The 14,709-nt window shown below is 45.8% G+C and overlaps 1 protein-coding gene, 1 long non-coding RNA gene and 1 other non-coding gene across 8 annotated transcripts in view; 2 read left to right on the forward strand and 1 right to left on the reverse strand.

Annotated features, from left to right (window-relative positions):
* The first annotated feature begins 1,594 nt into the window (after window positions 1-1,594).
* Window positions 1,595-2,691, forward strand: LOC110285139 (uncharacterized). Its single transcript, XR_002377023.3, has 3 exons — window positions 1,595-1,818; window positions 2,077-2,138; window positions 2,558-2,691. It is a non-coding gene; the product is annotated as an uncharacterized LOC110285139 (long non-coding RNA).
* On the forward strand, window positions 1,858-1,989 carry LOC115029965 (small nucleolar RNA SNORA13). Its single transcript, XR_003835517.1, has one exon. It is a non-coding gene; the product is annotated as a small nucleolar RNA SNORA13 (small nucleolar RNA).
* A 948-nt stretch (window positions 2,692-3,639) lies between the features above and the next one.
* The window catches only part of Epb41l4a (erythrocyte membrane protein band 4.1 like 4A), a 216,376-nt gene continuing 205,306 nt past the window's right edge, over window positions 3,640-14,709 (reverse strand). For all 6 annotated transcript variants that reach the window (XM_085833764.1, XM_021150638.3, XM_085833765.1 and 3 more), the window contains 5 exons: window positions 9,226-9,273; window positions 8,286-8,354; window positions 5,545-5,655; window positions 5,362-5,443; window positions 3,640-4,148 (listed from right to left, as the gene is read on the reverse strand). In XM_085833764.1, coding sequence (XP_085689890.1) covers window positions 4,020-4,148; window positions 5,362-5,443; window positions 5,545-5,655; window positions 8,286-8,354; window positions 9,226-9,273 — 439 coding nt within the window. In that variant the 3' untranslated portion in view covers window positions 3,640-4,019. The remainder of the gene's footprint in view (window positions 4,149-5,361; window positions 5,444-5,544; window positions 5,656-8,285; window positions 8,355-9,225; window positions 9,274-14,709) is intronic.

The following is a 14,709-nucleotide window of genomic DNA, read 5'->3' on the forward strand; positions in this document are numbered from 1 at the left end:
AAGGAAGGGAGGGAGGGAGGGAGGGAGGGAGGGAGGGAGGGAGGGAGGGAGGGAGGGAGGGAAGGAGACTGTTGATTGCTGCCATGCAGCTGCTCTCAGCCCCTCATCTCTCTCATAAGGAGTGATGGTTTGGGTGAGAGGCAACCAGTACAGAACCTCTGCTCATTTCTGAGGTGAAATTTTACTCGAAAATTTCAGTGTGATATCCAGTCCCTCGCCTCAGGAATGAGCCCTATACAGCATGTGTGCCCCTCCACGAGCCCTATACAGCATGTGTGCCCCTCCACGAGCCCTATACAGCATGTGTGCCCCTCCACGAGTCCTATACAGCATGTGTGCACCCCTCCACGAGCCCTATACAGTATGTGTGTGCCCCCAAATTCTCCCCAGTGCACCACCCCCATCCACTCCACTGACCATAGCCTGGTGCTCCTAGATCTTACAAAGTTCACCACCAACCTTCCTGTAATTAGCACCCTCAGCTAGAAGACACATAAAATGTCCCTTTTTCTGACCTGGAATTTGCTGATATATTTTTTTTAATATTTCATGATTTATGCTCTTTTAAAAGATTTTGAAAGAATTGTAAAAGGTCAACGCATCTTATTAAAACTTCCTGCTTGTTATTTTATGGATGTTGAATTATTATTCAACTTAGGTTTTCATGTTTTGTTATGTTGTAATTTGGTAATTTGAGAATTTAAAGTTACTATTGAAATCCTCACCGTGTTTCTACTGAACAATACTGGTTGTTTTGTTTTGTTTTGTTTTGTTTCCAGACAGGGTCTCACTTATATAACCCTGTGTCACTTTATATAACCCTGGCTGGCCTCTTCCTCCCAAATGCTGGGATTAAAAGCCTCTTCCTCCATAACCCAGTTTCTCTGGTTTGGTGGTGGAAGGCGGATTTTGTTTTGAGACTGGGGTTTATGTAGCCCAGGCTGCCCTCTAAATCACTAAGTAGTCCAGGATGGACCTGAACTCCTGATCCTCCTGTACTGCCTGGCAACACAGGCACGCAGCAGAATATCTCACTCTTCCTGGATCTTAAAGCTGTTTGTTTGTTGTTTGTTTATCGATTGTCCAACACTAGACTGCAAGAGAGATCATCCACAGCCGCATTCCAGAACATTTCATACAGAACCTGAAGCATGTATGTCCTAGGTCTTGGTTTTGCTTTTTAAATTTTCGCCCTTACTGCTCTTCATCCGGAGGAGAACCGTGCAGCCTCCCCCAGCTCTGGGTCTGAGCTCCTTCAGCTCTACGCTCGCTGCTCATCATGGACCAAATGCTCTGGGCCCAGGAAGGAGTCGTGGCTGGACGCACACTTGACAAAATCTCCTTATCGTCCTATTGGCCCTGCGGGATGGGGTGCAGGACAGAACCAGTCCCACAAAGGGACCCGGCGAGCGCCCTCTTTCTCGGAAACCGGCGCCGCAGCCTCGAGGTGTACTTCTCCCTCCGGCCACAAGGGGGCAGGAGAGCGCGCGGCAGCCGTGGTACAGTCCGTTCCCGCCCTCCCGGGGGACAGTGGACTCTTCCGGTCGTAGAAAAGCATTGTGGGAGCGCGGTGCGTCCTTTCTGTGCTCGCCCGCGGCGCGGAGCATGGCGTCCCCGAGAGCTGGAGCATGGGAGGCGGTTGTGGCGTGGGATCTAGGGTGTCTGCAGCGGACTCGGCGGCCCTGTGAGGCGCTCGGCCCGCCGGACCCCGCGTGAAGCTGGTCGCTGTGGAAGCCGAGCGCCGTTTGGGATGTAGATCTCCGCCATAAGCCCAGGCACAGAACTGGGCGGGAATAAAGCGAAGACCCAGGTCACACGGTAGGATTGATCGCCCGCTGCCTGACGCCCTATTCATGTAGCCTTTGTGTTGCCCGTTCACTTTGGTCGCTAGTGAATGTGGTGTCAGAAAAGGCATAAATAAATGCTTTGCGGCCTTTGCATGCCCTGGAGTTCGGTATCTCGGGTGTAGGAGCTGCATAAGTTACAGAAAGTTTACTCTAGCCTGTGTGTGCAAGTGATTTTGCTGTCCAGCCCAGGGAATGTAGTTTCCTTAACTGATTCTTCCTCGTTTGGCAGGTGGGTACCTGAAGCTGACGGATATTTCCTGAACGACACACGGGAGCACAGAGTGGTTTAAGGTAGGATGACTCCAAAGCACTGCGTGATTTCCTTGTAGGTTGGAATGCCGAATCCTTAGTCTTACTGGTTCGCTTGTGTTGCTGCTACTTATCTGAAGTAACGCAGACTATGAAGTAACTCATAAAAGACAGCCTTTACCCATTTACTTTTATGAATGTTTGGGCTTTTTGGTCTTGTTTTTGTTTTTTTCCTGACTCCGTAGTATTGAACAGAAGTAGCAAATGTACATTTACATTGGTGGCTTGGAAAATCTGTTTGGATCTATATTTGCTAGAAAAACTGCCAGACCTCTAAGTCAAAAAAAATGTGTAGAGTTTTACCAACAAACACTAAAACTAAAGGCTTTGCTGGGGATTTATGTCACCAGATAACTTTTCTGAGACGGGCACTTTTAAAGCGTTTTTATCTTTTCTTTTAGGATGTCCTTGATTTGGAAATTTGATCTACAGAAGCACGAGTGATTTAAATTTTCTAGGGGCCGTGTCAAAACTCCATAGATGAATGCTCATTTGTAACAAGGCTATGAATAAATGCTTTGATGTGCTGTTCTGACATGTGTATGTTGTGTGATTGGCGGCCACCTTACTGTCCATACCAACAGCTAAACTGATCGTTGACTTCAGCTAAGACTGACATATTCTTTTGCTTAACAGAAAGGGACAGCTAGCACATTGGGGATGTATGGGCACAAATTTTACTTAAAACTGTCCTGAGCTTTAGAATAAAGTATCACAAATGAGGAAGGCTTGCTGTGTGTGAGATGAATCCAAGTTCGGAGCCAGTCAGGGAAACCTGAGGCAGTTGGGGGTGTGTGCCACTGCAGAGCAAAGTTGGAAAGTGAGCCATTGCGAAGCTGGGAGGAAGCAGTAAAGAAACAAGACCACTAAGGCTTAGGTTTTATTAAAGCAAGATGGGGAGATGGAGCAGGGCTGTTCCACGCAGGTGGGCTGAGATGTTGCCACAGTGAGGTGAGCTGCAAAGAATGTGGGATGTAGAGGCAGCCTAGAATTACAGCAGAAGAATGAAGACATTGAGGACAGGACACTGCCTGGGGAGGAATCCTTGGATTTGGTTTTAGTTTGGGGTGAGGGGGGTTGGGGGAAAGGCCACAGTTCAACCTAAGGAGTTAAGGGTAGAGTTTGGCAAGCACTGTATCACTGAGCAGTCTACCCCCAATTGAACCCTCAAATAGCTGGAGGCATCTGTGGGATAAAGTTTAATTAAGGGGCAGTAATAAAACTGACATAGCTCTCTTGAGATCCTATCTTAAAAGCAAAGGCTTAAGTAGTAAAGAGCAGAGTTTAAAGGAAACAGAAAACAATGGGTCACAGCTGATGGCACAATACAGAGGGTTCTCTGAGTACTGTTCCTGTCTGAAAAGCCATCATGCACAGGTAAAGGTCCAAAACTTTTGGGAACATGGGTGGGCAGGTGTGTAGGGTCTAGGACAGCCCACATGGGCTTTTTTTTCTCAGAAAACACAAGACAAGGACACTTAAATTCAAATCAACACTTAACAGCTTTTTACATTATTTGTAAATAACCATTGGAACTCAGTGCCATGGAATACAATATTAGAAACAGTTTTGTGGGAATAGAAGTCACCACAGTCTGATGCAGGCCAAGAGTCCAGGGGCCCATCAGAAGTTGCTGGTCTTGACTGGGTGGAGAGCTGGATGGTCAGAATTTCAGGAAATAGATGTGGTATCCAGTGAGTTTATAAGGTTGTCCTCCCAAAGGCCCAGAGCACAAGAATGCTGTACATAAATCCTTAAAAGATGCTAAAGACACATGCCCAGGGTGCATGGATAATTACCTAATTCACAGTTTCAGAAGTACCAGTGGCACGAATTTTCCCTTCCCACCCCACACCCAGCCCGTCAAGTCTCTGCCTTGAGGCGAGCAGCCTGGATGGTTTTTATGGTTTTTGCTGTAGGTTTCCCAGCCAGGTTGATTGTAGATAGCTGAGACTTTTCTTCAATCAGGCTGTCTTTAGACCCATTTCTCCTCTAGAAAAAAAAATTCATAGCAGTCATAAAATAACCAAGGGGCTGGAGAGATGGCTCAGTGGTTAAGAGCACTGACTGCTCTTCCAGAGGTCCTGAGTTCAAATCCCAGCAACCACATGGTGGCTCAACCATCTGTAATGGGATCTTATGCCCTCTTCTGGTGTGCATGAAGACAGCTACAGTGTACTAATATAAATAAAATAAATTTATTTAAAAAAAAAAAACAAATCAAGTACTTAGAAATAACAGAAGCTGGGCATAGAGGGACACACTTGTTACCCCAGGAAGAGCCAATCCAGCCTGAGCTACATGGTGTGGCCACCTTAAATGTATTCATTTATGACACTGCATGAGGTAATTACTCGGAGAAAACTAATACTGTGTGAGAGCCCTCTAGTTAACTGCAAAACCAAATGTGCCTAATCTTGGCCTGATAATTGGGTACACATCAGTTCTCATAAAAATTGGACATAATTTACCTTCATAAGCATTACTTAAGAGACTTTCCTTAAGGCTTTTTCTTCTAAATACCAGAGAGGAAACTTCAAATGCTCCCCTGGTTTTATTCTGGGGAGCCACCCTATGAAATGGTTCATGTGCATTGTGATAGCATAGAGTGGCTGTCATCTGGGACATGTCACTGCCTACCTGACCGGTACACCATACCCAGGAGTCCTGGAGTTGGGACTTGTCTGATGGAGACCACCACCCACAGGGCCTCACAACAGCTGCCCAGACCTCCCAGGGATGACCGGGGTTGCTATGGCTTCAAATGTATAAACATATCTGAGAATAAGGACTTGCTACGGTATCCAAAGGGATTCCTGTAAGCACAAGATGTTTCTCAAAAGTCTCATAGGCTACTTACCTATGGCATACACCTTTGACCCCAGCACGAGGGAGGCAGAGGCAGGCAGATTCTGTGAGTTCAGGATCTGCCTGATCAACAACAAAGAGAAGGTTCCAGGCCAGACAGGCTTACAAAGTAAGACCATACCTCACTAAAAATTAAAATTAACTTTTTTTTTTAATGGCATCTGTTGGGCTGGTAAGATGGCTCAGTGGGTAAAAGCCTTGTAGCTTATTCCTCACTACCTGAGTTCAAACACCAGAGCCCATGTAAAACAGTCCTGAAAACAGTTCTCAGACCACACAGGCCATGCCCATACATCACACACGCACGATCAGTAGGATGCCTTAAACCTTTACTAACCTGATGAACTGTCGAGCCTCCAGACCCCTGAGCATCTGAGGAACGGGTGACCGGAAGTGGTGGTACAAGATCTGTCTTTGAGCTGCCAAAGAGAAAAGGTCAGGATTTATGAACAAGACAGAACTCAGGTCTTATGCACCTCTGGGGCAGGCTGTGTTGTCTGGGGCCACAGGTCTGACTCACTTCACTTCTGAGAGAACGGATCGCTCTCCATCTGAACACTGGGATCTTCGGTACTGCCGGTAACTCCGCGGGGAATGAGAATGCCTGATGCGGACGGGGTCACCCTGAGTCCTGTGAGGAAGCCAGACAAAGCAAGGAGACAAACACAGTCAAAACCGCATCACAATACGCAGCTTTCCTGATGCTAAACTGTAAGCAGAACTTTTGACTCTCAGGTTTACTTTGTAGGTGGCTTTTTGTTTTTATACAGGGTCTCGTGAAGTCCAGGCTGGCTTCAGACTGAAGATGACTTAAAACTCCTGACGCTCAAGCTCCACGTCGCACACTGAATTAAAAGCATGTTCCTCCGCACCTAGCTCACACGGGTTTGGGGTTTGTTTGTTTGTTTGGGGGGGGTGTTTGTTTTGTTTTTAAGAACTTAATTTTTATGATCTCTGAAAGCAGTACATTTCACCGAATTTTACAAAAGAAAGTGCTTTCTTGTTCACTCATGCAAATGGAGCTCTTCATAGTGTGTGAGTGTGCGTGTGTGAGAGTGTGCAGGTGTATGCATGAGAGGGAGAGGGAGAGAGATCACAGTTTTTTGTTACTGTTGTTTGGAGACAGGGTCTCATGATGTAGTCCTGGCTTGGACTATGTAGACCCCAAGTAGCCGTAGAACCTGAGTGCTCTCCTGCCTCTGCCTCCACCTCCGCCTCTGCCTCCAGACTCTCGGAGAACACAGGTGTGCTCTACCCAGCCTGCCTTAACCACTGAGCTTTAAGTACTTCTGAGAACGTGGTTGGGTTCTCTTCAGGCATACATGAGGAATACGATCTCCAGTGAAAACAGAAGCTTCATCTTCTGTCAGGTTCTAGCTGACTCCAGCTACGCTTGGAAACTGTTGAATTCTTCAACGTACTTGGCGCACACATAAAGATCGGGTGGTAGACGTATGTGCCTTCCTGATTGACAATTTCTCAGTGTGGACACATTTTTAAAAGTCACATTATATACTATACGTCTCTTAAGCACTTAACTTTAAAAAAAAAATAATAAATCCATCCTTGCCCTATACAAACGATGGTAAAAGCGCTGGCTCGCCAGCCTCGAAGCCTGACCTGAGTCCCAGAGAGTCCAGCATGATGGAAGGAGAGAACTGATTCCCACAAGATGTGTGGGAAGAGCCTGGGGAAGCTGGGCCTGCAGCTTTTCTGGTTGGGAATACCGGGTCATAGAGGGGGGGTTGTAAAGTGTGCTCCTCCCATGCTCCTGGAAATAATTCAAGGGAATTCTCAGATGCGTTTACATTTTAGTGGTTAAACCAAGCTAGGGAGAGCACACCTATGGTCTCAGAGTCTGGAGGCAGAGCCAGGAGAGCACTCAGGTTCTGGGCTACTACAGTCCACACAATCTAGGCCAGTTTCCCCTTGACCCATGACAAAGGCACATAATAGCAGATACGTGCTCAACAGTCGGGGCTGGAGCCTGGAAACTGCTGCTAAGGATTCACAAGCCTGTTCTGCTCAGTGTGGTCCTATGATGGTGTCTTAGTTAGGGTCTCATTGCTGTGAAGAGACACCATGACCAAAGCAACTCTTATAAAGGCAACATTTAAAAACTTTTACAAAGGCAAAATATAAAGGCAGCTCTAGCCAAGAGCTGGTTTACAGGTTCAGAGGTTCAGTCCACTATCATCATGGTGGGAAGCATGGCAGAGTGCAGGCAGACTTGGTGCTGGAGGAGCCAAGAGTTCTCCATCTTGATCCAAAGGCAGCCAGGAGGAGACTCTCTTCCACACTGGGTGGTGCCTGAGCATAGGAGGCTCAAAGCCCACTCCCACAGAGACACACTTCCAGCAAGGCCACACCTCCTAAAAGTGCCTTCCTTCCCATGGGCCAATCATATCCAAACCACCACAAAACGGAGCTGACGGCAGCTCATATGACAATTTTAAGGTAAATATGATTCTCTCAGTATGAAAATGATAGCCAAAACTGACTCTGTTATTAATGAGTACCTCAGCCAATTTTATTTTAATGGACATTATTCATCATTTATTGTAACTTCTTACGTACTGACAAGCAGAAGAGCTGAGAGTCGGGAAGTACAGGACAAGAGTAGTTTCATGAGGTTTGAAACAGGGTCTCTCCCTCTTTGGCTCAGGCTGGCCTGGAACTCACACGAAACCAAGCTAACTTTGCACTTGTGTCAATCCTCCTGCCTCTGCCTCCCACATTCAAGGCTTAGAAACCTGAGCCACCACACAGAAAGGATAGTTCTATGCACCTTTCTACCTCATGCCTTACATTAATCTCTAGCTAATACACAGATGGAAGCACAGCGTGGAGCACAGTGCAAGAATGAACCGTGCCCTCCTGTGGTGCTAGGAATGGGAATGGCCCTCGGATGCTCGCTCATGTTTGAGTACTTAGTAACAGTCAGTGGAACTGTTGGGGAAGGATGAGGAGGTGTGCCCTTGCTGGAGGAGGTGTGTCACTGGCCTGAGGTTTCAAAAGGCTTGAGCCATCCCAGTGTGCCCTCTCTGCTTTCTGTACTGAGTCAGAATGAATGTCAGTTGGTCCTGTCACCTTTGCTCTACCATCCCGGACTCTAAGCCGGATTCTAATGCTCCAAAACCGTAAGTCAAATTAAATACTTCTTTTTATGTTTCCTTGAGTATGGTGTCACAGCATTAGGAAAGAAAGTAATTTACTTGCACACTAATAAAACTAGGCAAAGACTTTGGAAGCTGTACTCACTCTACTTTAGTGTACGGGATCTCCTTCAACTGCTCTTCTGACAGTCCAGATGGGTCCACAAGCTCCTTCCTAGGAAAGAATCAGCAAGAAAGTTAAAGGAGAAAAGAAAAGCCGTAGGGCATGCACACATACCAATACCTTTCTCAACTGGCAAGCTTTCCTTTTTGCCCTTGTCTCAAAACATGGGCTTATTAAAAATAGTACACACATGTGGCATGCACAGAGAGTACACACGTGTGGTGTGCACAGAGTACACACATGTGGCATGCACAAAGAGTACACACATGTGACATCCACAGAGAGTACACACATGTGACTTGCACAAAGCTGAGAAAACTAGACTGTGTTCAGGGAAATGGGAGAAACTTTCTGGTAGCCCCTGCCCTTTTCCCCTCCTTCCCAGGCCCACTCTCTTCAGGGCCCCCACTTCCCGCATTCATACGCCTCCTGCCCTGTGGCAGTGCCTTTCTTTATAGATTTGCTTCTCTTTGCATTCCTTTGTAAACCACTGGCCTAGTTGAGGTGCATTTACAGGCAAACTAAGAGACCTTGGACAGGAGGCATTGGTCTGCCTGTAGACAGCAGCTGGTGTATGAGGCCCAACCTTGATGTCAGCACCAGAGGATACAGGAGGAGTGTGGCACCTGCTGGGGGCATCACCAGAGCATGGCACCTGCTGGGGCGCCAAACCAAGGCTCCTTGCAGTAGCATTGGTTTATCTTGTATCCAATTCAAAACTGCCCATATCCTGCTGGCCATACGGCTCAGCAATTAAGAGCACTTGCTGCTCTTGCAGAAGGCCAAGGGTCAACACCCACATGGTGGCTCACCGTCATCCATAATTCTAGTTGCAGGGGATCCAGATCCACTGGGCGTGCACATGTACAACACTTACATATATATTCTGAAATGGTACCCATCCGGGGGTCCCAGTACTCACTGGATGTGCTTCCACAGTTCTTCTTTTGCTTGGATGTCAGGACTTCTTCTGTAAACAAAGGAGACAAAATTCACCCCTACAATGCATGCCATTCGCAAACCTTGAGTGACCTGCAATACTTTTGTGAGGTCTCACTTGCCACCCAGCTGCTGATGGGAAGCCATCACATTATCAGTGAAAAGGCAGCAGGTTACTTCACTACTAGCCAGCGAGACTCACATGAATGTACATAAATGGAAATGAGTCATCCCCAGAGGTTCATTTATCAAACAGCCTGGAAGCCAGCACTTGAGAGGCAGAGGCAGGGGTCTCACCACAGGTTTGAAGCCAGCCTGGCCAGCTGGTGTTAAATAGCAAGTGACTTAGGGGCTTTGGTTCCTCAGCTTACTAATATCTACTGTTTCGTGGCATTTATTTATGTGTGCACATGTGTGCACACCACTGTACACTCAGGACAGTCTGCAGCACTCAGCTCTCTTGCTTCACCACGCTGGTCCCGAGGACTCGGTTCCTAGGCGAGGCAGTAGGTACCCCTAACCTGCCGAGCCATTTCACCAACTGCCCGCTAGTTTTAAGCAGAAGAGAATTCCTTTCTTTTGCCCACTGTAAGACTCTCAACATGATCTGCCATGACCTCGTACAAGCAACAGCCATGAGAGGCAAGCGATTCAATAACGTCCCCCTTCTATGTGACATCTCAAGCTGCAATCCTGCACCGAAATGTAGGCCACAAAAGACAGAGCCTAACTGTGGCTTCCACTCGTGATGACACACTGTCCCTGAAGACCAGAAATGATACATAGAGTTATGTCCAATGTCCTAGAACAAGAAACCCCAAGTTACTATCTTATTGTTTGTTTTTGTTTTTTTGAGACAGGGTTTCTCTGTGTAGCCCTGGCTATCCTGGAACTCACTCTGTAGACCAGGCTGGCCTTGAACTCAGAAATCCACCTGCCTCTGCCTCCCAAGTGCTGGGATTAAAGGCGTGCACCACCACTGCCTGGCCTGATGTCACTATTTATGTTCATATTGTCCATCCAGGTTAACTGTGAACCCTCACTGTAGCAAGGAATAGTAAATTTATTTCAGTTGTGGCCACTGTCCCTTCAGGAGAGAGATCTAGTCGGAGGCCCCCAAAGGGCCCTAAGCCATACTGATAAAAAGGACAAGAACTAAGCCACCGATCGCCCCACCCTGTGGAATTTCATGCCCGGGTTTAGTATCACTTTCAGCATACAGTCTTGTCAGTGCTTTCATTTCTCCTTCCTGCATTCCAGCCGGGCTTTCTGAATCCTCGGACTACATTACGTTATTTATTTAGCTACAGAACAGACTAAGTGGCTTTTCCTTTGTGTGTGTGGACTGGGTGAGAGGACAACCAAAATCTGCTCTTTAGATCAAATGAAAAGGAATGAACTACAGTAAGGGGTAGGAGCCAAAGCACCGATGTCTGACCAAGAACGCTGTGGAATACAGATTTCTGTCATATAAAATTCTATGCTTGAAAGATCATGTGAAGAGTCTGGAAGGCCTCCTGAACAAAGCCTGCCTTTGCTGCACTCTGCCCATCTGATCCCCTGGGCAGTATGCCAAACCATTAAATGATAACTAAGAGGGTGCAAAGATTTCAGAGTACTAAGCTAATCTTCCACTCGCTAAGAATGCTGGGTCAGCATGCAGTTCTCCGAGTTTGCCACCCCACAGTCTATTGCAGGGGGTAGAGGTGGAGGTGCTGCTGTGCTGACAACCTGTTATCTCAGGGACGCTGGAAAGGTGGATTAGCCGTCGTCCTGTTACAGAAGGTTTTGAACTCTCCACACTGATGATATTTTGAGCGCTAACTCTTTGAGAGCTTCCCCATGCATTGTGAGATTAGGTCAATGACACCCCAACATCGACCCACTAGAAGCCAGTAGCCTCCTTAATGTTAAAGAAAAATGACTCTGGAGAGCCCGTGAGATGACTCCACAGGGAAAGACACTTGTCACCAAGTCTGATGACCTGAGTCCCATCTCTGGGATTCACATGGTGGAAACTCCCCCAAAGACTGTCCTCTGGCCTCTATGCACACCTGATCCCCTAACGCAAATAAATAAATGTAATTAAAACTGTTAAATGACTCTGGACATTGCCAAGTGCCCCAGAAAAGACGGAGCTGCCAACCCACCTAGAAACTACAGATCTGAAAATAGCTAAAGTTAGGTGGCAGAAATGAATGGACAAGGTATTATAACAACCAGGGTGTGACCCCAGAAACAACGCTGACAGCAGGCAGGGCTGGAGACTAAAGGTGAGACCTGGGTCCCAGACAGTGAGATGGAAGATGAAGACTGGCATCATCTGAGGTTTGAAGCTTAGCGTGTCTATAACAGATGAGGAGGAGACAGAAAAAACAATTCGCAAGGAACACACAACTCGCAGCCACCATGCCAAGCCTAGTGGTGAGGCATGAGGAAGAGAACAATAATTTCTGTAAACAGAGTATGTGTGTGCACAGTTGTATGTGTGTATGCATGCCTCTGTGTGTGTGTGTGTGGTGTGTGTGTTTGTGTGTGGTGTGTGTGTATGATAACTCAGCAGGTAAAATCACCTGCTGGCAAGCCTGGTGACCTGAGTTCCATCCCCAGATAGACGCAAAGAACCAACTCATAGGTTGTCCCTTGACTTCCACGTACACCCATACACATAAATATACACACATGCACTCAAAAGAAATGCAATGTAATTTTAACACACACATAGACACAGCCTGGTAAAAGAGTAGGAGTGTAGCTCAATGATAAAGCGATGGCAGCCAAACACATGCAAACACCCTGCATTAGATCTGCAACGTTGCATGCCAGACACACCAAATAACCAGCCCTGACAGCACAGGACGGTCTTCTACAACTGGAGCTTTGGGTAACTTTTGCTTCTTATTTATGTCTTTGCCTTTCTGTTTGTACTTTTAGCCAGAAGACCCCCTTAGTTTATGAAGTAAGTTAGTTAGTTAGTTAGTTAGTTTCGCATGTAAATAAGTCATGTGATTCCATTCAAGACACCAGTCATTCTGTCCCTGAAAACTTAGCATAAACTGAGTTCTAATATCTCCACTAGTCTCAAAGAGCTCGGGGCATGGAGGAGTTCTGACTGTTAGACCACCTGTGATTTAAGAAATACAAACACGAGCTACCTTAACGGTGGCTATATTACTTTATGTTTATATCTACACATACAAATTGTACATTATTACAATTCAATACAGTTTTGTGAGTTTAGTACACTGTGAAATGTTAATAGCCATATTTCTGTAGCTCTATTGGGAGAGCTTGCTTCGCTTAGTGTGCACAAAGCCCTGGGTTCTATTCCAGCACACATACAGGTATGCCAGCACATGCCTGTAACTCAGCACAGGAGATGGCACAGGAGAGCAAGTCCATCCTCAGCTACATGTTGAGTTCCAGGCCAGCCTGGGCTACATAAGACTCTGTATTAAAAGAAAAAAAAAAGACTTATGCAGATATTTTACTTAAAGTCTTCAAAGGAAGTCCCTCGGTTGTCAGAAGATATAAAATATAACTAATATAAATATAAACAAGCTACCAGTATTGGTCCAGGTTTTTGTTGTTGTTATTGTTTGAGACAGGGTCTCTCTGTATACCCCTGGCTATCCTGGAACTCACTTTGTAAACCAGACTGGCCTCAAACTCAGAAATCCACCTGCCTCTGCCTCCCAAGTGCTGGGATTAAAGGCATGTGCCACCATTGCCGGGCAGTCCAGTATTTTTCAAAAGCATCCCCATCTACACTTATACAATGACTCAACTTTAAATCAACCAGGGACGTTAGTTTGTACCCATTAGCTTGCAATCCACAGACCTGTGCAGCTAGGAAGGAGAATCCCAAGTCAAGGCCAGTCTGAGTGACACAGTCACAAAAGAACCTTCGTAACAGTGTATAGTAGACGATATTCACTCCAAGTAACAAACACGATGGTGGTCAGCTTGTGTTGTTTTATCATCTTTAATCTAACTGCATCTCTAAAAGGGAGTTTAAAGTTGAAGATAAGTAAATACAAAACTTATATTTACTTAGAGAAGAGAGCACTCTGAACAAACTCTTAGTGCTTCTTCTGATATTCCTGAATGGTCAGAAAAAATGAATTAATTCCTCCTTTCCAGTCCTAATTAGGAACACGAAGGCCAGCAGCAGTTCAGCTGTGGAAGTTTGCTCAGGAACGTCCTGGGACTTCCTTGAAACATCCATCTACTCTGGACTTTATGTTTCATCCCACCCAGCACTTCCCCTGCAGCCTCACCAAGGCTTGTAATCAGTATTTTTCAGTGAGTAAACGCAGTAACACATCATGGCCACCAGGAGGTGATGGAGCCCACTCACACACACAAACCATTGTTTGAAGGGCAAAGGCAAGGCCTCTCCTGCACAACCTAAGGAGACAAGGTTACTCCGGTAGCAAGCAGGTTCAGCCAGGCTGATGCTGGCCTTTTCATGTATATATCACAGCAGCAAACACAAACACCAGAGAAATGGAAATGAAAGATATACCAGGTAATTCTGAACTTCATAACATTTAATAGCTAAGACCCAGTCATGTTCAGCACACACACACACACACACAAATAATAATAATAATAATAATAATAATAATAATTTTAAAAGAGAAATGGAGTTTATAATACAAAACTTTCTATAAAACTTTCCACCAACAAAAATCTAGGCACAGACAGTCTTGAGGTAAGTGAGCGGGGGGAATAGTGTATCAACCTGAGCTAGCACTTGGTATACAGACACACACCCCTGTGAATAACGAACCCTATAACCTGCATGCACACCCCACTCTGAACAATGAAATAACTCTCATTTCACCAACAACCATTAAACTCAGACAGATTCTTTTCAATCCTACTATAGTCATATCCAGGTTTGTGAGTTTATGGCCAATTCAGCTTGAACTAGTTTGGGTGCTTGCAGGACAAGGCAATATTCTGAGAATATTCTGCTTTTCATCAAAAACCTATGTGTGATTGGATATGCAAATGATTAAATCAGATGCATTATGGGAAAGGATGTGTGTAATGAGCAAAGGTCTACTAATCCAAGTCAACCAATTAAAATAGAGAGCTATGCAACACATACCCCTACTAACCAAATCCCTCCCTTCCTTTAGACAGCACGGAGAAAGAAGGCCCAGACCCTTGGGCGCCTTCACGTGTGTGGCCCAAAGTCACTCTTGACAGCAAATCTGGCCTGCTTAGAATAAAATTACCTTGCTGGTTTGCAAATCTGCTTGGGTCTTTGTTACAACTCCTTGAATAAGAAAGAGAACTTGTGGGCTGGAGAGATGGCTCAATGAAAATACAAAATATTAAAGAAGAAATAATGCTGGTTTTATTTTAACTCCAAAAATAAAGAGGAACATATCTAAAATTATAGTATAACTTTGTTATTTAAAAAACCTGAAAATTCATAATGCCACATTAAAAA

The sequence above is a fragment of the Mus caroli genome, unplaced genomic scaffold (assembly GCF_978045245.1).
Source record: "Mus caroli unplaced genomic scaffold, Mus_caroli_1 scaffold_19, whole genome shotgun sequence".
Lineage (NCBI taxonomy): Eukaryota > Metazoa > Chordata > Mammalia > Rodentia > Muridae > Mus > Mus caroli.